The following is a 25696-nucleotide window of genomic DNA, read 5'->3' as shown; positions in this document are numbered from 1 at the left end:
AGCAACCACCTCCATCTGACTAAACTTCTTTTCTATCGAACTGAAGATTCAAATGAGAAACTGTTACAACTACAAGAAGATACAATGGTTGGCCAATAGTTACCCCAAGGAGGGGGGGGGGAGGGGGGGGGGGGAATTGTATGAAACACTTAAAATACACCAGACAGAGAGGTCTGGGTTCCTTTCCACCTAGAATCTGAGTGACCCACCTCCGCACCTACCCCCACAATCTGAACCCTCCACCAACCAATTCCTCTTTTCTCTTTGCAGACGGAATGTTTAACCACAATAATAGTGGTACAGTTCTGTGGCTCCCAATTGTGTTACTTGAAGAAATGTGGAAACTGGCTACATTTTTGTATAGCTTTGTTAATGGTGAAAGATGTTATGGCTACCCCCCCCCCCCCTCTTCAATCAATATAACACATGTATGGGTTCATCATTATTAATGTAACGGTCAGGTGTGCAAGTGAATACTATGTAGGGCTGGAAGAGCCTTTCTTCTATAGGCCGGCTCTCCCATCTCAGTGTTGTGAGTTTGATGGGTGGAGGGGTTATGGTGTGAGAACTAAGGTGGCTGCAGCAAGACAGACAGACATGCTTGAAAACTCTTGTTCCTGTATCCTGTTGGAATTCAATTGTTGGTGGCTGAGCCTCTGATTGATCCATGACATCCATGTCCCACGAATGGTAAGGTGGTGGTTTTTATTTATTTTATTTACACTTCTAGTTCCATAGGACCAAATTGAGGAGCAAATCTCCAAGGGCATGACACGTGTCAGTACATAAAATTACAACATAAAAGTAATAACAGATAAAATACAATGTTTATGAATCCAAAAGAAGTCAAGCCATAAGTTTAAGTACATGCAATCAACAACATACAAAAGAATCACCTTTCAAGGAACTCCTTAACAGAATAGGAGGGGTGACCCATGAAATTCTTCAGTTTCGATTTGAAAGCGCGTGATTACAGCTAATATTTTTGAAGTCTTGTGGTAGCTCATTGAAAATGGATGCAGCAGTATACTGCACACCTTTCTGTACAAGAGTCAAGGAAGTGCGATCCAGATGCAGGAGGAGGAGGATATTGGTGTTTAACGTACCGTCGACAACGGGTCATTAGAGACAGAGCACAAAGCTCGGATTAGGGAAGGATGGGAAAGGAAGTTGGCCGTGCGCTTTCAAAGGAACCATCCCGGCATTTGCCTGGAGTGATCTAGGGAAATCATGGAAAACCTAAATCAGGATGGCCGGACGCGGGATTGAAACGTCATCCTCCTGAATGCGAGTACAGTGTGCTAACCGCTGCGCCACCTCGCTCGGTGATCCAGATGCAGATTGGATTTCTGCAGAGTATTAACTGAGTGAAAGCTGCTAATTCTTGGGAATAAGCTGATATTGTTAACAAGAAAGGACAGTAAAGAATATACACAGAGAGAGGGCAATGTCAAAATACACAGACTAGTGAACAGCGGTTGACAAGAGGTTTGTGAACTTACAACACTTATTGCCCGAACTGTCCATTTCTGAGCCAAAAATATCCTTTTAGAATGGGGAGAGTTACCCCAAAATATAATACCATACAACATAAGTGAATGAAAATAAGCAAAGTAGACTAATTTTCGTGTTGACTGATCACTTACTTCAGATACCGTTCAAATAGTAAAAATGGCAGCATTATCCTTTGAACAAGATCCTGAATGTGGACTTCCCACGTCAGTTTACTATCTATCTGAATACCGATGAACATGTGTGTTAGAAACTGTAAAAACAAAGTCTTGCTGTGATTTAGCATTAGTTTATTTTCTACAAGCCATGAACTTGTCATGAACTGCACTATTTGAAACAGAGTCAATGTTGCACACAACTTCCTTTACTACCGAGCTAGTGTCATCAGGAAACAGAAATATTTTAGAGTTGCCCATAATACTAGAGGGCATATCATTTACATAAATAAGGAACAGGAGTGGCCCCAACACTGATCCCTGGGCATTCCCCACTCAGACTCCACATCCCAGCCATTCTCAACAATGTGAATAATGACCTTTTGCTGTCTGTTGTTAAAGTACGAGGTGAACCAATTGTGAGCTACTATCATATCCGTAATGGCCAACTTCTGGAGCAATATTTTGTGATCAACACAATCAAACACCTTAAGTAAATCAAAAAATATGGCTAGTGTTCGAAACCTTTTGTTTAATCCATCCAGTACCTCACATGACAATATAGCATTTTCTGTTGTTAAACGACTTCTAAAGCCAATCTGTACATTTGCTAGCAAATTATGTGATATGATATGATCAATTATCCCTAAATACACAGCCTTTTCAAAAACTTTAACAAATACTGATAGCATAGAAATAGGTCTACAATTGTCTCCATTATCGCTTTCTTCCTTTTTATAAATTGGCTTTACTGCTGAGTACTTTAATTGTTCAGGAAACTGACCATTCTTAAAGGAATAATTACAAATATGTTTAAGTACAGGCCTAACATATGCAGCACAGTACTTCAGTATTCTACTAGGCACTCCATCATATCCATGAGAGTCCTTATCTTCAGTTGTCACAGCCCACGAAGCGTATGGCCTGTGCTGTGGTTAAGCGTTCTTCTCGCAGCCCCCATCCGTGACAGGATGATGGCAATAGCACCAACCCCTAAATGCTGCAGCCTTGTGTGGTCAGCATACCTCAGCAATACTGCTTCAGATGCCAGTGTGATGGCCTGGTGGTGTCACGCAGCTAGCAGAGGGGCTGCGTACAGGACCCGCTGCCCAGCAGCAGCACGGCTCCTCGGCTCAGCTGCATGCGAAGCTTGCTGTTGGACGGCAACTAGTGAGGCAAGGCAGGCTCCTGTGTATGAATGCCAGACCTTCTCATGGTGCTGGCTCAGGAGCAGGTAGCAGGGCAGCTCACAGCACGAGATGACACGATGACAGTAGACGATCCGACATTTCACCGATGTATCAATCATCTGCCTGGTAGATGGCCAGTACTTATACGAGGGCTATCCACAAAGTACATTACGTTTTCGTTTGTGTCAGTTAGGGGCGGGGCTAGTGCGGCCATCTTGGTGTCATGGCATTCCGTCGCTCAGTCGACATCCTTCCGTGCTAGTGGGAGGCTCGTGCTGTACTCCATTGAGTTACTGTGACAGTTTGAAATGTCAGCATTAATTGAAAATGCCGCGAAGTGTGTGCTGAAATAAGGTTTCTGACTGCAAAAGACTGTACACCGATAGAACTCTATCGGCAGCTTTGCGAAGTGTATGAGAACAACATAATCACTGAAGGTGGAGTGCGTCAATGGGTCATAAAATTTAAAAATGGCCGAACTAACGTTCACGAAGAAGAGCGAAGTGGAAGACCCAGCAAAGTGACTGCAGAACTTGTCGAAAAATCGATGCCGCGGTCCATGAAAACCGTAACTTCACAATAACAGAACTCTCTATGAGTTTTCCACAAATTTCACAAAGTTTGTTGCACCAAATCATTACTGAAAAGCTTGGTTACCACAAGTTTTGTGTGGATACCAAAAAATCTTGACAGAGATTCACAAAAATCAGCAAATGGCTGCAGCGTTAATGTTTTTGGACGCTTACGAGAAACATGGCGACTCATTACTCGATCGCATCGTTACTGGTGACGAAACATGGGTGAAGCATGTGAACTACGAGACAAAATTGCAGTCAATGCAGTGGGGGAACACAAATTCCCCCAAAAACCCAAGAAATGCATGCAGACAATGTCGGCAAGGAAGGTGATGACGACCGTCTTTTGGGACAGAAAAGGTGCGATTTTTGTGGATTTCCTGGAAAGAGGCACTACAATAAACTCCAAAAGGTATTGCCAAACTCTGCACAACCTCAGAAGAGCAATACAAAACAAGCGCTGGGAAAAGTTGGGCTCAAAGATCTTGCTGATCCACGACAACGCCTGGGCCTACACGGCAAATGCCACTCGTGAAGTTCTCGAATCTTTTAAGTGGGAGTTGTTTCCTCATCCGCCGTACAGTCCCGACCTGGCACCGAGCGACTTCCACTTATTCCCAGCAACGAAGAAGTGGTTGGCTATGCAGTGTTTTGATGACTGACACACAGCTTCAAGAACAGGTAACCACATGGTTGAAGGCGCAGGCGGCCGAATTTTACGACAAAGGAATTTCCAAGCTCGTCCATCGCTGCAATAAGTGCATTAATTTAAATGGCAACTATGTAGAAAAGTAGTATTTAAGTGTGGCTTTCATCTGTATATAATTTTAAAAAATTCCAATACTTTATTTTTAATTCCAAAACGTAATGTACTTTGTGGATAGCTCTCGTACTATATAATAATGCATTCCACGCTCGAACTCTTACAGGAATTAGTGAAACACCTCAAGTAACAACAAAAAAGGCAGGGGCACCAATTCAATTAGTGTACCGATAAGGTGGGAATTTGGGTCTGATGGGAGGCGTGCTACATAAGTCTGTGCAGTTTTGATGACCACAGTGTCCAGATGACTCAATTGTCAGACCATTTGCCTAGTAAGTAGGAGACTCAAGTTCAACTATCAGCCCAGCACAAATTTTCAACTTTTTTTCCACTGATGTGAATCAATGTCCACTAGCAGTTACGTGTCGTAATTCCATTGTGCCTCGAGTACTTATACTACCAAAGCAGTTTTGTTGTGGCACAGCAGTTGAGGAAGTCGTGTTTGGTCACATACCGAAAGACTGTGTGACCGTAACTGACTCAACACAGACCACCAGGAAGGCAGCGACCTGGTGGCCTAACACAGAGTCTTGTAAGCGGCCTGGTTGCAACACTAAGCCCCAATACGGGCCACATTCTGCATGCTGCAGCTGCCTCCTATGCTGTCTCTCAACCCCGTGTTTCACATTTATACAGGGTGTTACAAAAGGTATGGCTAAAGTTTCAGGAAACATTCCTTACACACAAAGAAAGAAAATATGTTATGTGGTCATGTGTCCGGAAACGCTTACTTTCCATGTTAGAGCTCATTTTATTACTTCTCTTAAAATCACATTAATCGTGGAATGGAACCACACAGCAACAGAATGTACCAGCGTGACTTCAAACACTTTGTTACAGAAAATGTTCAAAATGTCCTCAGTTACCGAGGATACGTGCATCCACCCTCCGTCGCATGGAATCCCTGATGCACTGCTGCAGCCCTGGAGAATGGCGTATTGTATCACAGCCGTCCACAATACGAGCACGAAGAGTCTCTACATTTCGTACCGATTTGCGTAGACAAGAGCTTTCAAATGCCCCCATGAATGAAAGTCAAGAGGGTTGAGGTCAGGAGAGCGTGGAGGCCATGGAATTGGTACGCCTCTACCAATCCGTCGGTCACCGAATCTGATGTTGAGAAGCATACGAACACTTTGACTGAAATGTGCAGGAGCTCCATCGTGCATGAACCACATGTTGTGTCGTACTTGTAAAGGCACATGTTCTAGCAGCACAGGTAGAGTATCCTGTATGAAATCATGATAACGTGCTCCATTGAGCGTAGGTGGACGAAACTAAAATGAGCTCCGACATGGAAATTAAGCATTTCCGGACAAATGGCCACATCTTTTCTTTATTTGTGTGTGAGGAATGTTCCTTGAAAGTTAGACCGTACCTTTTTGTAACACCCTGTATATGTAACAACTTCATCACATGACAAATGCTGCACTGCAACAGAATGCCAGTCACTCTAAAATAAATTTTGAGCTATTTATATAAATGACAAACAAGGAGTTGCAACACACAGATTATAAGGCAGTTGCAGTGTTCAAAATGCAGTCCACTAAATAATGATGAAGGTTCATTCCCCCAGTTTAATATGGATGAAACTTATGAATAAATCTTGTTATAAATAATGTTACATATAAAGTGGCTCAAATCCTGTATTTCCCTATATCACTACCCACACTGCCTCTGGTGTCATTACGGCTTCGACATACACAGTAACTTTTCTAAGACTTGAGAGAATTCCTGGACTCCTTACAGTAATTGTGCCTCAATTTCTCAGGGCATGATGAAGCAACAAATGTCTTAGCCTATTTACCATCATTAAAGAATGCACAGATCAGAGAGGGAAAGGAAAAGCCCTTGGAAATAACTGAAACGAAGACGCAAAAAATTCTGCATTATGAAACAATTAAGTGCCATTCAAAATAAAACAGAAAATGTTACTAGCACAGTGCTCTGAAAGCTATAGCAATCATAACAAAGTACTCACCAATAAAGCTCGTATGTGAAGATATCTTTCAGCATCTCACTGGCAGGATCTGAATTGCTCTGAAACAAAAATTACGTAATTAATCACAAGAAGATATGCTATGCAAAACAAAGGATTCTAGTAGAATAAAATCTTCTCAGTCTTCAAGCCGCATCAATTCGAATAAAGTACTCAAACTTTCAATGGCCATCTCTGCTATCGTGGTCAGGAGCAAAATTACTGACCGCCAGGGCTGGTGCAGTTTTTCACTTATATAGCCATGATTTGGCCTCTGACACCAATCAGAGAGGGCCAAAACAAAGCTTTCCCGATAGGTGATTGGGCAACTTCAGCCTGCCATAGGACCCAGTGACGGTGCTACATTTGATTCCTCTTGACGTCCAAAGCCTGCCCCCATGCCCTACTGAGTGTGTATTCCTGGTCTCTGTTCATTCAGATCTCATCCACATCTTTTATAACAGAATCCCAGTACATTCATGCATGAGCAAAGACTCTCAGGTTTTCAAATGTATTTTGTGTCCATCTTCCAGGCAATGTTCAGCTATGGCTGACTTGTAAAACTGCCTGTGTTTAATGTGTCACTTGTACTCGGTACAACACCCTGCAACTGTGCAAATAGTCTGATCTATATAGATGCTGCCACATTCGCAAGGGACACGCTGGACAACATAGTTCTTCGTGTACCTGATATGTATGGTATCTATTGTGAAGGCAGTAACATCTATTTGTATATAGGTCAGACAATTCGCACAGTTGTAGAGTGCCATACCGAGTACAAGTGACATATTACAAAAAGCGAGCTTGACAAGTCAGCCATAGCTGAGCATTGCCTGGGAAACCGACACAAAATACTGTTTGAAAACACGAGAGTCTTAGCTCATGCATCAAAACATTGGGATTCCGTTATAAAAGAAGAGGCTGAGATCAGAATGAACAACAACAATTTTAACAGTGATGAGGGATACACACTCAGCAGGGTGTAGGGGCATGCTCTGGATGTCTCTCATTTAAAGTTCAAATAAAAAAGCAGATAAATCAAAATAAAGAGACTGTATCAAAATAAATAATGTCTAAGGGGTGGGGAGTTTTGTTTACACATATTGCCATAGTGATACATTACTACAGAGATATTATAACAACAAGGAAGGAATAGGACATTGCACATACATAATTGGCATCCAGCTACTGTAAACTGTAAAACATTCCTACTATGCAGTGGAAGGTGAAGAACATGCTTACACCATGGAATCGCTTCTAGTAAACAATTATTTTACTACTGCCGCCCAGCATGGTTTCTGGAGATGCTTCCAGATTCCCATTTGTGGGGAAGCTCCAGATTGGAAAACCATTAGCTCATGGGTATCAAACTTCAGAACGAGTGGTGACAGTTCAAACATGAGGAGAAAGGCCACACAGCATTCAAACTCCAAGAAACATTAAAGCAGTAAGGTGCTCATTTCAGCAGTCTCCAAAGAGATCTGCTCGAAAACATGCCAGAGCTCTTTAGTTATCTGATTACAGTGTGCATTTTGCAACAAGACTTGCAATTTCCATCCACATAGTCAGTCACTGTTCAACAACTGTTTCAACATTATTACGACAGTTGTGTGAGGTCATTTTCCAATAAACTCTAAAATGTGCCTGAAAATGCTGTGTTAATTGTCTAAATTTCCGATATTGGAATGGACAGAAACAATGTAAACTTCTTGAAAAACCACTACAAAATGACTATGTTGCTGTATGTTGTGGGGTTGGAAGATTCAAGGTAATCAGTCGCTACCTTTTTGAAGAGAATGGTGTTACTGTGACAGTAAGCTCTTCATGATACATACATGATCAACACAATTTTTGCACCAAGACTCAGTGCACTGCAGACTGACCAGGTATTGTTTCAACAGGACAGAGCCATAGCTCACACAGCTCAGATTTCTCTCCAAGTACTGAGACAGCTTCCCACAAGCTTAATTTCTTTGTGCAATGGCATCCCCTGATCATCACAGACACTGGATCTTACACCATGTGATTCTTTTTCCATGGGGCCATCTTAAAGATGAGGTATTGAAACATCACCCAAGGACTCTGCCAGCCCTAAGAAATGTAATAAAGGAAGAAACTGGTCTTATTCCTGAAGAAATGCTTATCGGAGTGAGGCACAATGCCTGAAATTGGATTCAATAACACACTTGTTTGACACATTGTTCACAAAATGGAAAATATCCACTGTGTAAACATCATTTATGTTAATGCAGTTTTTTTTCTTCTGTCTCCTTTTTATTTGAACTCTAAATTAGTGAGGATGTTATGCCATACCTTGTATATTTGAGCTTGCTGCAGCAAATCATCTGCTTTGCAGCTTACTTTGAATTTGTTCGAATAAGCTGAATACTGCAGGATATTATTATATGAATACATGATACAACTGACTGCATTAAAAAACAGAAACGAACAATAACAAGGGTACCAGAACAGCTTCAAAGCAAAACACAAAGCACTCAATTGGCTGCAAAAAGCTGAAATACAACTTCAAATCACCGTATTCCATAGACAATAAGGTTGAAGACCCAAAAAGAAGTCATGATTTTAACAAAAAAGTGGCCAAAATTGATAAGGTTTTAGTTTATTTTGCATCATACAAAGCTGCAAATTTTTATAAAATAGTCATGCATGGACAAAAGAATGTTACAAGTGGTGTTTCAAACTTTATTTTTCTTCTTCTATTTTCTTTTTTGTACAAACTTTGCTGCTACAGGGGTGTGCGAGAAGGAAGAGGAGATTTTCCAAAGGGTTTACTTGTGGACAAGGTGATTGGTGTGGCTCAAGCAAGAAGGAAACCTGGGAGGATTATTAATTTAAGTGCTGATAGATTTGGTGCTGGAGCAAATATAATTACCATGCATACCTAGGCTGTAAGGAAGGGACATTGTGACACACGCAGTGCGGAGAGGGAAGGAGGGAGCAATGTGTGGATGTGGCAAGAAGGAAATCAAAATCCAGGAATGTAGTTTCTCATTTGGAGAGGAACCACATGAATTTCAGTTAAGGAAATCAGTTACATTGGTGAAGTGGAAGAGCTTTTTGTCAAGATGAGAACACACACAGTTGTCATCAATGAATCTCCAGCACAAGTCCAGAGAGAGAAAAACAGGGGGGTTTTGGGGGTGAGGGGGGTGAGGGGGAGTGACAGCTTGTACGATTTGAGGTATGCCTCTTTCGAGTGCCCCATGAGAAGGTTCATGTTGGCATGGAATTGGGTCATCCTCATTCCAATAGCCATCCTCCTGATATGACTGCAGAGCTGGCCTTCAAAGATGATTATGGAGGTGGCTAGCCTATCAAATGATGAGGTTTTCAAGAGACTTCCGTAAAAGTGCTGAGACTGGTAGTGTTAATGTTATACCTAGAAATATTAACGTTAAAACTGTGAAGTTTAGAAGGTAGGAGGTGAAGTACTGGCACAATTGAATCTGTGAGGACAGGTCATGAGTTGTTCTTGGGTAACTCAGTTGGTAGAGCACTTCCCTGCAAAAGGTCATGGTCCTGAGTGAGTCTGGCACATGAAGTTTCACTAAAATTAAGGTGTCTATTAATGTGAATAGAGGTGAAAGTAAGATATTGGAGACCTTGTTCTATTTAATGCAGATTCATTGCAAACAATTAACTGTCAGCTGCTGTTATTCTCTCATTCAGAATGACCTTGCAGCCATCACAGGTTTGCACAGATGTTAGAAGTGAAACCATTATATATCCTACACAGATCACCCATTTGCTTTCCACAATGTTTATTAAAATCCATGGAGAAGAAATAAAAACTTTGAGGTTTGCCGATGACATTGTAATTCTGTCAGAGATAGCAAAGGACTTGGAAGAGCAGTTGAACGGAACGGATAGTGTCTTGAGAGGAGGATATAAGATTAACACGAACAAAAGCAAAACGAGGATAATGGAATGTAGTCGAATTAAGTCGGGTGATGCTGACGGAATTACATTAGGAAATGAGACACTTAAATTAGTAAATGAGGTTTGCTATTTGGAGAGCAAAATAATTGCTGATGGCCGAAGAAGAGAGGATATAAAATGTTGACTGGCAATGGCAAGGAAAGCGTTTCTGAAGAAGAGAAATTTGTTAACATCCAGTACTGATTTAAGTATCAGGAAGTCGTTTCTGGAAGTATTTGTATGTAGTGTAGCCATGTATGGAAGTGAAACATGGACGATAAATAGTTTGGACAGGAAGAGAATACAAGCTTTCGAAACGTGGTACTACAGAAGAATGCTGAAGATTATATGGGTAGATCACATAACTAATGAGGAGGTATTGAATAGGATTGGGGAGAAGAGAAGTTTGTGGCACAACTTGACTAGAAGAAGGGATCGGTTGGTAGGACATGTTCTGAGGCATCAAGGGATCACCAATTTATTATTGGAGGGCAGTGTGGAGGGTAAAAATTGTAGAGGGAGACCAGGAGATGAATACACTAAGCAGATTGAAAAGGATGTAGGTTGCAGTAGGTACTGGGAGATGAAGAAGCTTGCACAGGATAGAGTAGCATGGAGAGCTGCATCAAACCAGTCTCAGGACTGAAAACCACAACAACAACATTTATTCAATCTGTTTGGTTTCCAGGTGCAAAGCCTGTGTACTATTTAAATAACGTGTTCCACTGCACCTTATGGTCTGAGGGTTAGCATCCCTGTCTCTCAATTGTGAGGTATTGGGTTCGATTCCCACCTGGGTGGGAGCTTTTCTTTGCTCAGAAGCTAAGTGTTTGTATTGTCTGCATCATTTCAGCTCATCTTGATTACAAAAATGTGCAAGTCACCAAACTAGTATCAAATAGAAAGACTTGTACTATGTGGCCTGGAAAGCCCCAAGTGGGGTCTCCCAACCAATAACACCACACAATCATTTGATTTCATTTTTCCATGATCAGTCAATTTTGACTATACATTACTTTGAAGTGGACCTACGTGGAGATCGTATAATGCATGTACACTCACTGACAAAGTCAAGCACCTAGCAGGAGAGGAGGAAGTGAAATGAAACTTACAACCAGAGGTCATGTAGTTTCAGTGACAATTGTATCATGTTAAAGTAATAATAAAACTGGCAGTAGAGGGGCATGGCTGGTCACTTGTAAGTAAAATGTTGTATCCCATGGTGTCAGGATTCCTGCACCAATTTGATTGGGAAAGCTTACATATAGTTATAGTACAGTCTCCTCATGGTTCTTGATCAACTACTGTAAATGGCCCTTGTAATGAAATTGAACAGTGTTACATTCATTTTAGCTCACATCTCAATACACCACTTTAGTAGAAAAGATGACACCAATGTTACATGCATGATATACTGGGTCAGAACTTCACTGCTTGTTACTAGGAGTTAATTCATATCAAATACACATATTTATCTTTACAAAATGTGTTTGAGAACTGTGGCTTTATTCTAATAATACAAACAAAAATTTTATATATTATAACAACCATCATTTTGGGCAGTAAAGGCAAGAGGTAGGTTAGACCCCTCAATGTCATGGATACTGACACTGACAGAGTTGGTGTCCACACAGGTCCCACAGAAGTTCTACTAATGATATTTATAGGTGAGGAAGGATCTCAACATCATGCAGGCAGTTCATATACACACGTATCGTGTGAGGATTAAGTGGTTTGCTGTAGAAAGTTGGTACCAGTAGACTGTCTGACGAGAGGTAATACGCAAGGATGGATGAGGTCAGTGACAGTGACTATTGTTCTGTCATTAGAAATCCCTGAATCACTACCAGTTGTACCTGAATTCATATAAATTGGCTCAAAACACCATTTGCTAGACTATCATGCATTTTCAGAACATTAGCAGAATGCCCCATGTCCCCTCGGTGTTGATGTATTTGCAGGTGATGATCTCAGGTAGTATAGAACCAATACCCACCATTGAAAGTGATGCGATGCCACTTGTCACCAGTCCACACTTCCTAGCTATGACATAATTCCAAAGACTGTCATCTGGGGTGTTATGTTAACAGAAGCCTACTCACACTTCCCCAGCTACTGCTATACGGGTTAGCACATACGAAGGCGGTCGACGGAGCAATGCAAGCGGCACTGAGATATATGATGCTCCAACCGAGAGCATAATTCTGTCACACCTGTCTGTTGCATGTGCTTTGGTGTGTCTGTAGAACATCTAGTGTCGATTTTCATATCAATTTTAGTTGACTGAGGGTGCTCGCCATTGTAGTGTTCAACAAGTATTGCGTTAAGAAAGGGGCAGTGATCGTTTTGGAACATATGTATTTTTCTAGGGAGAGTCAGAATCGTGAACAGCAACCCGAAGTGGTGCTCACCTCAGCATTGCCAGTTTCGAGGGTGGGCAATGGATAGACCTGAGGCAACACTGCAAAGTATTCTGCATTCCTCCCTGCATATCACGAACCCATCTTCTTACTTGAACACCAACATAGTCCCGATCAATGGGATGAAATTACTTCAGAAGTTGTAACGAGTCTATTACTTGCGGCCAGATGGTAGGTGCAGAAGTGATAGGGTGGTGATGCGCTTCGTGCACAACACAGCAATCCTTCCTCAGTGCAATCAGACTTGGTCAACAAGAACACTGACACCGTTTGTGGCTCATATCTTGTTACCATTCAGTCCAACATTGGGCCATTGTTGCACTGAAATGCCCCTCCTGACTGGGTGTTGCACACATTGACAGGCTCACAATGTTGCCCACTTTAAATCCGCTCAGTGATGGTAGTGGTTACAAGGGCACACAATATTCTAGGAACATATTCTTACAAAAGAACTTTATAGAATTTTAGGATTTCTTCTTGATCCGAGTGCGCACAGAGCACAGGATGAATGATTGCTTAAATGTCTCTATGCACGATTTAATTACTCTATTTTGTCTTTGCAGTTTCTGTGGAAGCAATACATAGGTGACTGAATTTTATTTTTAGGTCCTTTGTTTAGTACTGGTTTTTCTAACTTTGGAAGATCGCCTCCATGAAACAGCAGCATTTCCGTGATGCTCTCCCACAAGTTAAACAAATCTGTAACTATTCATGCTGTCCTCCTTTGTAAACATTCAGTTTCCCTGTTAGTGCTATTTGGTATGGAACCCACACACTTCAGTAATATTCTGAGATGGGCAACATAAATATTTTGTAAGTGGTCACCTTTGTAGCCTGAACTCATTTTCACAGTATACTGCCGAACACCCAAAGTCTGCCACATCCTTTATCTATACGTGGGTTTATGTGATCATTCCATTTCATATCCTTACAAATAGTAACATACAGGTATTTGCACAAGTTGACTGATTCCACATGTGACTTGAAAGTGTACCACATATGCTCACAATTGGATAATGTGTAACTTTTCTTCCACCAGAGGTTATCTTCTACCTATCTTGGTGCTAGCACCAGTTTAAACACCACATATGTAATTCAGATGTTGTCAGCACAGAACAATAATATGGCTTAGGAACACGAGATGTGTGGTTGTGTTGGAACAGAGCGATCGCCAAGTGATTTCGCGTAGCACAATCAATGTCCGCGAGATGTGTGGAATAAGTCAAGTATTTTTATAATGATTTAATCTTCAATTGTAGTTTATATAATGATGACTTCAAGCATATTGATGTTCTTTATTTCTTTTTTCCATTTGAATCATCTAAGGACCATGCACAAATTTCAATGCCTCCTCTTTTGTTGTTATTTCTTCTTCCTCCGGTATTATTTCTTCTTCTAACTATGTACCCTTTTCTCTCCTGAGGCCATTTTTATCATGTCTTCTCCCTGCTCCCTTGGAACCCTTCCATTTTTTAACACTTTCTTCTTAAACGTCTCTTTCTGTTGTGTCTTTTTCAATTATGTTGTTTCTTTCAGTATCTTTCCTCACTTCTTGAATCCAGGTTACTGTTGACTTCTTGTTCCATTGATATTTAAAAATCGGTTTGGTTAAGCTGTTGCCATTCATTCTGTATAAAGGCAAAAAAATAGCAGTCACCTCTTCCACAGCATTTCAGTTATGTTTTCTATGTTGCAATATACTTCATTACTTCTTAATTTCCATACATCTGCATTTCTTACAGGACCAAGCATTTTTCAAATTATTCTCATTTCTTATTTCAAGTTTGTGTAATTTGTAATTCAGTACTAAACATTCACTTGCATAAATACATTTTGGTTTTAATACAGTGCTGTGTTCTCATATTTTTAGACAGAGACCTCTTGTTGTAAATGTTCCTGGTTATACCACGCACACTCTCCATTTTACATACTCTTCCCTCTTGTTGTAAATGTTCCTGGTTATACCATACACTCACTCCATTTTACGTACTCTTCCTTCTACAGCGAATTTTTCTACACCATTTTTTTGAATCATTTCTCCCAAACATTTAAATTTAGTAACCTCCTTTTCTGTCCAATATCTGTTCCTACGATTATAGGAGAATTTTTTATGTTTGTCATAAATTTTGTTTTTTTAAAGATATTCTTAAACCTACTTTGTTGCTATTTCTTCTAAGAAACTGGTTTCTATTTCTGCATTTGTTACATTTCCAGAAAGAATGGAAAAATCATGCTAGACAGTGAATATCAATGCCTTAGTTCTTAGTCTCCAGTCTTCTTCATGATAGCTTATGTTCTTTTAGTTTCCAGTCTCTTACTTTTTTTCTAGGGGCAACTGAGGAGGAGTGGAGACAGGCTGTTACCTTGGCTTGCATCTATTTTTATTTTGAATGCCTTCGACGTTTCATCCTGAAACTTTACTTTTCATTAGGTGTGTGTGAGCATTTCATGAATAAGATTGGTTTGTTTAGATTTAATGTCAAATTCTCAGATCACTTTATCTAGTGTTTCCCTGTCAACTGAATCAAATGGCTTTTTAAAACTATAAATGTTACAACCATGTCTTCAGAGTTTGTAAGTCTGTGATGGATTACTGACTGAGTTGAAAGTCTATTCCGAGCAAGATCTGCCCATTCTAAATCCACTCTGATATTCTACCAAATGACTATCAGGTGTTGCTTCTACTTTGTTGAGATATATTGTTGAAAGTATTTTGGAACCCACTGGCAACAGAGACATAGCTCTGTAGTTATTTATATTATGTTTGTCACCTTTCTTGTGCAAAGGATGGATAAAGGCCATTTCCAGTCTTGTGGAATCTTTTCAGTTCCCCATGTTTCTTCAAACATGATCTGAATGCTAGTTACAATTTTTGGTTGGGGCCATTTTATAATTACAGATGTAATAGAGTCTTCTCCACAGCCTTTGTTGATTTTCAGGGTATTTATTTATTTACTTATTTTTTTAAAATTTCTGCTGCTGTAGGTAGTGTATCTGCTCTGTGTTTTCATGAAGGTCTGGACATTCTAGCTTCCAGTTCAGTTCCTCACAGTCAAGCATATTGTAATTCATTCTAGCACAAAGTACTGAAAATAGGCCAAATTTCTGTGGGTTTCATTGGTATTCCTAATGAACAGTATACAGTAATTGTGAAACATACTTAAAGCACTATGAAATTTCTGGGCCATGAGTGATAGAAGAAGCAAATCAAAATCATGCTGCATTAATTTTAAGAAGCCTAATAATCTAATCTCATCTAATGGACAACTCTGACAGTAAGGAAAAGTAGTGCTATATCAACTTGAAGTTTGTGAATTTGAATAGATAGGCAGTAACTAGCTATTTCAAAATAAACTCACTGAAACTTCAAAAGAAAAAGTTTTCTTCTTTCAAAGTTTCCTTTAAATAATAATATATTATTCATAACAATAAATCTAACTAACTGTATTTGTCTAGACACATGTTCATTGTTAACAACAAATGTGTTCTACAGGCGTGCGCCTTTACCTGTCCACCAGTCTTATGTCTAAATTTCAATGAACCACAATCACAAAGATTGGCCACGTGCAAGGAGGAGTTTCACACTGAGGTTCAATACAAGCGTAATTATGTATGTAGACGATTTATCCATTCTGCAAATTAAGGATAATGACAGCAAGATATTGGTCCCATGGATTCCAAGACTTTTGAGAATGTTTTAATTTCAAGTTTGAAGTCAGATAGCAAATGACAAAAGAAATATTTTTGTAGTTTGATGAAATGCAAATTAACAATTTCACATTTTTTCCTTTACTTATACTTTGAAACCTTACTTCTTGCCAAATTTAATGACCCTGGGCAAACAGGAAGCACACTATATGTTAGGATTAAGTTTTCAAATATCAAAATACACTATGTGATCAAAAGTATCCAGACACCTGGCTGGAAATGACTTACAAGTTCGTGGCACCCTCAATAGGTAGTGCTGGAATTCAGTATGGTGTTGGTCCACTCTTAGCCTTGATGACAGCTTCCACTCTTGCAGGCATACATTCCATCAGGTGCTGGAAGGTTTCTTGGAGAATGGCAGCCCATTCTTCACTGAGTGCTGCACTGAGGAGAGGTATCGATGTTGGCCGGTGATGCCTGGCATGAAGTCGGCGTTCCAAAACACCCCAAAGGTGTTCTATAGAATTCAGGTCAGAACTCTGTGCAGCCCAGTCCATTACAGGGACATTATTGTCGTGTAATCACTCACCCACAGGCCGTGCATTATGAACAGGTGCTGTACCGAGATGAAAGATGTAATCACCATCCCCAAATTGCTCTTCAACAGTGGGAAGCAAGGAGGTGCTTAAAATATCAATGTAGGCCTGTGCTGTCATAGCAACATGCAAAAAAACAAGGGATGAAACCCCCGCCATGAAAAATACACCCACACCATAACATCACCGCCTCCGAATTTTACTCATGGCACTACACACGCTGGCAGATGAAGCTCGCCAGACATTCGTCGCACCCACACCCTGCCATCGGATCGTCACATTTTGTACTGTAAATTGTCACTCCACACAACGTTTTTACACTGTTCAATCATCCAATGTTTACGCTCCTTACACCAAGCGAGGCGTCGTTTGGCATTTGCCAGCATGATGTGTGGCTTATGTGCAGCCGCTCGACCATGAAATCCAAGTTTTTTCACCTCCACCAAACTGCCATAGTACTTGCAGTGGACCCTGATGCAGTTTGGAATTTCTGTGTGATTGTCTGGATAGATATCTGCTTATCACAAATCATGACCCTCTTCAACTGTCGGCAGTCTATGTCAGTCAACAGACAAGGTCAGCCTGTACGCTTTTGTGCTGTACGTGTCCCTTCACATTTCCACTTCACTATCACGTCGGAAACAGTGGCCCTCTGAATGTTTAGGAGTGTGGCAATCTCACATACAGACCTATGACCCAAGTGACACCCTATCACCTGACCATGTTCAAAGTCCGCGAGTTTTGCAGAGCACCCCATTCTGCTCTCATGATGTCTAATGACTACTGAGGCTGCTGATATGGAGTACCTGGCAGTGGGTGGCACTACAATGCACCTAGTATTAAAAACATATGTTTTTGGGGGTGTCTGGATACTTTTGATCACATAGTGTATGTGACATAAGTGGCCATCTCTTTTGACTGAATGGACTTAGAAACTCAAACATTTTGCACTGGCAAGAGATCATAGGCCTTAACATGTGAGATAAATTTGAACTTGACACATCTACTCATCCCTGGGAGAAAGGGTTCTTATCAGTTTCATGAACAAACAAACACACACACACACACACACACACACACACACACACACACACACACACACAGAGAGAGAGAGAGAGAGAGAGAGAGAGAGAGAGACAAAACGATCCTGTAAGAGTTCTGTGTTTACAGATTGAGGCACAGAATCCTAAAAACAGGAAGGGAACTTTCAGACTCACATTTTAGTAATATGGTATTACTTTTCCATGTTTCAAGAAGTGCAAGATTTTACATTTTTTTGTATTTATTGCTAATTTCCAGATTTTGTGTCACTTTGAAATCTTATCAGGAAATGACTGGTTGTTTGTAGCACTTTTGTAGTGATTCCGTACGTACGAAGAGTTTCATCTACCGAACATATGACAATACTTAAATGTCATCTGCCAGGTCATTAATAACAATGTGGACCTTCAATGCACTCATGAACTGTTGGACGTATCGCATACCTGTTATTTACCTTATCAGACTTCATAACATAATCTCATGGTGACAACGTTTAATGCAGTCTCACGCAGCCACCTGCTGCTGATAGATTTACACAGTATTGCATCTACATTGGACCATCTCTTCCTTCTGCTTAATGTCGTTTGTCAGTTAGTATATTATGGACAGTGATGTTTATAGCACAAAGCTACATGATGTACAAAAAAGTGAGCGATAATATTAATGGACATTGATAAGTGTTGTAATGGCAAAGTAAAGATACACTGCAGAAGAAGTAGAATGCAAGTACAACCCCAAATCGTCCTACTGCATGGGGATATCCTTGTCATCATACATGTCTCAACTCCCTGTTACAATTAGCAGTGTCTGCCTCTACATGAAGGAAGGGTACTGGTGAAAGCTTGTGCATTTCAAACAAACTGACAGTTTCAAACTTTTTTTATTTAGTTGTAGTGCTAGAAGATACAACAATAACATGGGAATAACAGCTGTCCACTGGATGTCTGATTATTGTAAGTATAAACAAAATGGGTGAGAGGACGACAATGAAACAACCAAAGAATCCTAATAAACATAGGTGCAGAATCCAATGGCCTCCCTGATGTAGCATATACATGAAGTGCAGGCACACCGATCTCACAACACTTTAATGTCTACTGTTTTGTTTATTTCGAAACACCACAAGTCAATCACAAATTACAATGTCATAAACTGCTCTTATTTGATCTTATCATCCTTATGGGTGATGAAGTGCTGGTAAATAGCTTTCCACAACAAATGTGTCAGTCATGGCTCGTCAGTACCAAGGCATCCAAAGTCCTGCCAACTTTTTTGTTTGTTTGTTAGCAGGTGTTTAAAGCTGGCCCTACCGATAGTGTCAAACTCCTGAAATGCACTGTGGATGGTTGTCAGTGCACTGGAAACATATCTGGGACTTCAGTACTTGTACAGGAATCGATAGGAGACGTGCAGAAACCTGCCTTTACATGAATGATGCCCACCTGGAAGACACATTGTAATACGTGCATATCTGCATTTTGGATCCTGAGGAACTTTGTTATAAGGTATTCATGCACACAGTCTTAATACAGCACGTCAGAGATACCATTTGTTTCTCAACTTTTTTTTTATTATTTGCTTGTCTTCCACTTACCTCTTTTGTTTGTACCCATAATATAAAATACAAACACTCTGGAGACACCTCTGCATAAATCCACACATTTATAGGTATCATCCACATCTACATAGATACTCTGCAGGCCACCATATGGTGTGTGGTGGAGGGTACTCTGTACCACTACTTGTTATTTCCTTTCCTGTTCTACTTGCAAACAGCGTGAGAGAAAGATGACTGACTGTACGACTCAGTATGATCCCTAATCTCTTATATCTTATCTTCACAGTCCTTATACGCAATATATGTTGGTAGTAGTAGAACTGCTCAGCAGTCAACTTCCAATGCAGGTTCTCTAAATTGTCTCAATAGTGTTTCTCATCTTCCCTCCAGGGATTACCACTGGAGTTCCCGAAACACTTCCTTAACATTTGCGTGTTGTTCAAACCTACTAGTAACATATCTAGCACCCCGCCTCTGAATTGTTTCGATGTCTTCCTTCAATCCGACCTGGTATGGACCCCAAACACACTGGCTGTACTCAAGAAAAGGTTGCACCAGCGTCCTACATGTAGTCCCCTTTACAGGCGAAGCACTCTTTCCTAAAATTCTCCAAATAAACTGAAGTCAACCATTTGCCTTCCCTATCACAGTTCTCATATTCTCATTCTACATCAGGTCACTTTGCAACATTACGCTCAGATATTTGAACAACTTGACTGTATCGTGTAGGACGCTACTAACACCATATCCAAACATTACAGGTTTGATCTTCTTACTCATCTGCATTAACTTACATGGTTTTAGGGTGAATACTTGAGATGCAAGTCATAGGGACAAATGTGCTTCTTGGTTTGTCATGGATGTGCGTTCTCAGAAGCATCTGCAATACATTGCTGTAAACTCATGATTTAAAAACTGGAAAAGTTGTCAATGTAACCACGATTTTCCAAGTAGAACTATAGAAAGTACTTGTGAATTCCAAAAATGAATGAATGTATGTATGTATTTATTTTCATTCCCTTCCTCTGAATTACGAGGACAGGGAGTTTGAAAGGTTCATAATTGTTCATTGGTTTACAGCTTTATTTTTTATTCCAAAACAATATCATATTACATTGGTTTGTATTTGCCGATTGTTTTCATTTCCCTTTGACAAAAAGGTAAAGTACTTGGGATGACGTTTGAATCTTGCACTATGGTATGTGATTTTTTTTCCTCCTCCTCCTTCTTCTTCTTCTTCTTGACATCTTGAGTTTCCTTATTTTCACTTCATCTTCTTTCTTCTCATGGTGTCTGAGAAATTCTGTAAAACTCTTGACTTTGTACAGTTGGGGAAATAAGTTGTTGTTTTACTGGAATCCCCATTTGAAAGCTGACAGAAAACACTTATCAATAACTTTTTTTTTTTGTACTGTTTTAGCTGTGAAGTCAGGGCTGATGTAAAATAGCACAGTTATATTGTTGAGGAGTGATTAGTTTTTCTATGGAGGGAGGGAGGGAGGGGGCTGCATGAACTTCTCCAGATACAGATGTCAAAGACAAGACTTTCGCAAGGTCCTGTCCTATAAAGCAGCACTGCTTGATTGAGCCCCCTCCAAGGCTACCTGTTCCCAAAGATGCAGCTGAGCTTCAAGCACCACAGTCAACAGTGTATGACTAAATTTAAAAAGTATTTCAAAATGAAAGGATTTAGACCAATGTGTGTGAATGAAGTATTTGACAATGACACGGCGCAGTGAGTTGCAACCTGGACTGCTTTGTTTGCATGATTTCCAAATACTCTCACTTGCAATGGTGCTATTTTCTGATGAGTGTGCAACAGTCCACAGTTCACACAACACGTACAACATTTTCCAGCCTAAGGCAATTTCCCATTATGTGCAAGTGTTCGAACACAACCTGTCTCATGTTTTGCTGTACTCTCAATCAAGGGACGAGACGGGCTGAGACTGAATTCACATGTTGCGAATAAAAACTATTTATTTTTTAACCTGAACAAAACTTGGTACAGCTTTAGAGGACAGAACCGCAGTACAACATAAAAGTCCATCTTGAAAACATGTAGTGGATGCCCACAATTACAGAGCTCCTCATCACGGTAGTGGTGAGGAGTCGCAAGGTGATGAGGATGATCAGTGACACTGTACCACGCGATTGTGAGCTCATGGGTCATCAAGACATGGGTCCATGCTTTGGGAATGACTGATGGATGTCAAGCAGCTGATGATCCCAACAAGCACCTGAGGCAGCACTGTCTGATGGGGAATGGCAGTGGCACATAGTGTTGTCTGAAGTGCAGATTTGAGTAGTTGACGGTCGATCCTAGTAATGCTGGCTGTCGAGGGGTAGAGGGGCATTGTAAGTATCCATCATTAGAGAAACATGGGTGCTGCATCCTGTGTACACATAACCACGCAGACACAAATAGGTGGCGACGACTGCAGTGCTGATTACTGTGACCTGCGCACCGTGTACCAGCTCAGCCACTACCACTCAGATGCTGTGGCAGCTGCAGGAAGCTCGGCAATAAACAGCAGAGTGAATCTTCTGTTGGCAAACAGTCTCCTGACACAAAGCAAGGGCGTACCTGGCCCACAACGCACAACTGTGAATGTGATAACTGAATATTCAGCAGCCCAGCCCAGTACGCAATACAGTTTTAACATGGGGCAGTGTGTCATCACGATACCCGTCCAGATCATATTTTTTTGAAGGAAACATGAATATTAATTCTTACTAATTAATGGAAAATCTCATATAAAGATGTGAAACAATTACTAACAAAGAGATAGAGGGGCTGGCCAGTACTTACCTCAGCTCAGTACAGCCGATAGAAACACAAAAAACAACCGAAAATTTAAGTTCCTAGCTTTCAGAATAAATGTTCCTTCATCAGGGAAGAGAGAGAGGGAAGAAGGGAAAGTGGATTTAGTTACTCACAACCCAGGTTATGAAGCAACAGGAAAAGGAAAACAGGGAGGGCAGCAAGGATGGAGGCATGGTTGTCAGAGGGAAGCCAAAGATATTGTACTGTAGGTACTGTGCCAGCTTCAAACCAAAGAGGATGCATACAGAAGTAAAGAGGTGTATAGTATAAAGATGTAGGATGAAAAGATGCATGAATGGCTAAAGAGGAAAGGGAAAGAGGAGAAGACTGAAAAGTAAATGGGAGTGAGGTTGTTTAATGTAGGTTCTGTCCAGGGGAATGGCGGGATGAAAGGATGTGCTGGAGTGCAAGTTCCCATCTCCGCAGTTCAGAGGGACTGGTGTTGGGTGGGAGAAGCCAAATGGCACATACGGTGTAGCAGGTTCCTAGGTCCCTAGAATTATGCTGGAGGGCATGCTCTGCTACTGGGTATTGGACATCTCCTAGGCGGACAGTTCGTCTGTGTCCGTTCATGCGCTCATCCAGTTTAGTTGCTGTCATACCAATGTAAAAGGCTGTGCAGTGCAGGCATGTCAGCTGATAAATGACGTGTGTAGTTTCACACGTGGCCCTGCCTTGAATTGTGTATGTTTTACCAGTAGCGGGGCTGGAGTAGGTGGTTGTGCGGGGATGCATGGGGCAGGTTTTGCAGTGGGGTCGGTTACAGGGGTAGGAACCGCTGTGTAGAGAAGGTAGTCTGGGAATATTGTAGGGTTTAACAAGGATGTTACAGAGGTTAGGGGGACGACGAAAGGCAACTCTGGGTGGTGCGGGGAGAATTTTGTCACGGGATGATCTCATTTCAGGGGTTGACTTGAGAAAGTCATATCCCTGGCGGAGTAATTTATTGATGTATTCGAGGCCAGGATAATACTGGGTGACAAGGGGGATGCTTCTGTGTGGTCTGAGGGTAGGAATATTGTTGTTGGACGGGGAGGAATGTATTGCTCGGGAGATCTGTTTGTGGACAAGGTCTGCAGGATAGTTGTGGGAGAGGAAAGCACTGGTCAGGTTATTGGTGTAATTGTTGAGGGATTCGTCACTGGAGCAGATACGTTTGCCACGAATACCTAGGCTGTAGGGAAGGGAGCGTTTGATGTGGAATGGATGGCAGCTATCAAAGTGAAGGTACTGTTGTTTGTTGGTGGGTTTGATATGGACAGAGGTGTGGATGTGAGCTTCAACAAGATGAAGGTCAACATCCAGGAAGGTGGCTTGGATTTTGGAGAAGGACCAGGTGAAATTCAGATTCGAAAAGGAGTTTCCTCCATTTCCTCCATAACCTCAACTCCTGGCGCAGTACCTACAGTACAATATCTTTGGCTTCCCTCTGACAACCATGCCTAAATCCTTGCTGCCCTCCCTGTTTTCCTTTCCCTGTTGCTTCATAACCTGGGTTGCGAGTAACTAAATCCACTTTCCCTTCTTCCCTCTCTCTCCTCCCTGATGAAGGAACATTTATTCTGAAAGCTAGGAACTTAAATTTTCGGTTGTTTTTTGTGTTTCTATCGGCTGTACTGAGCTGAGGTAAGTACTGGCCAGCCCCTCTATCTCTTTGTTAGTAATAGAAATTCTTATTTGGACATGGTAAAATTTGGTTAATACCTCAGCTCAAACACAAGATAATGATGGGTATTTGGTTACAGCAAGACATAGCCCCAGCACAAATTACTATTCAGGTGGGCGGGTTGTTCAATGAACCATTTTAAGGCCACTGGATGTGGCGTGATTTAGCAACATCTCCAGCCCTGTACAAACCACGATGACAAAGACCTTACCATGCCAGGTAGCTCATTACAGGGAACGACTAAGTCCCATGTGGCTCAGTGTCAGTACAAGACTAATACAGAGCGGCAGAAGCCTTTCAAAGCAGAAGTCCTATGACTCTCTGCAAGATGTCGAGGAGGAAATTGAGACACAGAGCTCTTTGTGTAAGGAATGATGGTCTACATACAGAAACATAGCTTTTATCTGTACATACTCAAATATACAATATACTGTTCTGATCTAGGAACATGAGGACTTCTTGGACGCACTGTATAGAAAACACAAGATTCCCATGGGAGCACAGTGACTTTACCACAAGAGTACAGTGCCCTTATAAATATTAGTGACATATAGGAACTACAACTGCCACTTTCACATTTGTTAGTACCCTGCCATGCAATTTTGACTTCCATTAAGAATGAAGTTAAATACAGGGAAAAACATATAAAGAATAAATAACTCTTACCTGGAACAGCTTGCTGAAGTAGGCGTACTGGCGTGCAATATTGCGGCATTGTTTCAACGCTGGTTCTGTAACAAAAATTACAATTTCAGTTGGCTCTGAATTATCTCTTCAACTACTGGATTTTGTAACCATCAAGTTACTGATTTACATCTCACTACTGAATAATGTCACTATGGAAATATTCTTGGGTCCCAATCTCCAATAGTTCAATACATTGAACTTTATATTGCTGAACATCACAAAAGTAGACAAAACACTGAAGGAGTCTTATATGCCCTTAGCAGTATACTGCAAATTTAAATATACCAAGTACAAACATATTACTGAACTATTCCGTTAACTTTTGAAATTCACAATTTCCTGCCTTCAAACTTCTCTTTGTACTCGCAGTCTCTGAATGTAAATTCTATCCAGTGTATTCCAACAGTGGTAGGTCTCAGCTTCTCAGATTCCTTTACCTTTTCTTCTTAATCATTTTTCATGTATTTCAGCCACTTGCACATCAACTGTCAATAGGCTGTCGTTCTATGTGCATTCTTTATTAAGTTTCTGTCACATGTGCTATTGTTAACTCCAATATATAATAAATCTGTTACACTTATCTCTAATACAGGAAAGGATAGAAATCAGTATTGGACATGATAGAGAGAGAACACGGTATGCTTTTTCAAATGGTGAATGAAATTTCTCTGTCTCAGTAAGTGAAACTCATCGCTTCTTAGCAGTTAATTTGATTTTGACATATATAAAGTACCCAAACTATCATATGTAATGGTGAAGTAATCCAGCTTCGAGAATGGATCTTATTGCTGACATTATGTGACTAAAGAGATTTGAGAAAATAAAAACATTTATATTTTATGGACAATGAAGAAATCCCTGAAAACGAAACTGACATGTTTGTGAAGGTGAAACCCATTTTGGACATTCTGAAAGAGACATTTTCTGGGACAGTAGCTCCTACTGAATATCAATCTATAGATGAAATGATTATCCCCTTCAAGGGTAGAAGCAGGGCAAAACAGTATAAAAGTCTAAATCCAAAAAGTGGGGATTCAAAGCATGGGTACACTCTACCTCAGATGGATATGTGATTTTTTTG

General features: G+C 40.8%; 1 protein-coding gene across 6 annotated transcripts in view; it reads right to left on the bottom strand.

Moving 5' to 3' along the window:
- LOC126292242 (actin-histidine N-methyltransferase) overlaps positions 1-25696 on the bottom strand; it is a 518712-nt gene that overhangs the window by 446306 nt on the left and 46710 nt on the right. For all 6 annotated transcript variants that reach the window (XM_049986134.1, XM_049986132.1, XM_049986135.1 and 3 more), the window contains exons 5-6: positions 24595-24659; positions 6237-6295 (exon numbers count right to left, since the gene is read on the bottom strand). In XM_049986134.1, coding sequence (XP_049842091.1) covers positions 6237-6295; positions 24595-24659 — 124 coding nt within the window. The remainder of the gene's footprint in view (positions 1-6236; positions 6296-24594; positions 24660-25696) is intronic.

The sequence above is a fragment of the Schistocerca gregaria genome, chromosome 9 (assembly GCF_023897955.1).
Source record: "Schistocerca gregaria isolate iqSchGreg1 chromosome 9, iqSchGreg1.2, whole genome shotgun sequence".
Classification (NCBI taxonomy): Eukaryota; Metazoa; Arthropoda; class Insecta; order Orthoptera; family Acrididae; genus Schistocerca; species Schistocerca gregaria.
Note: the sequence above shows the minus strand (reverse complement) of the source record. Positions and strands in the feature narration are given on the sequence as shown.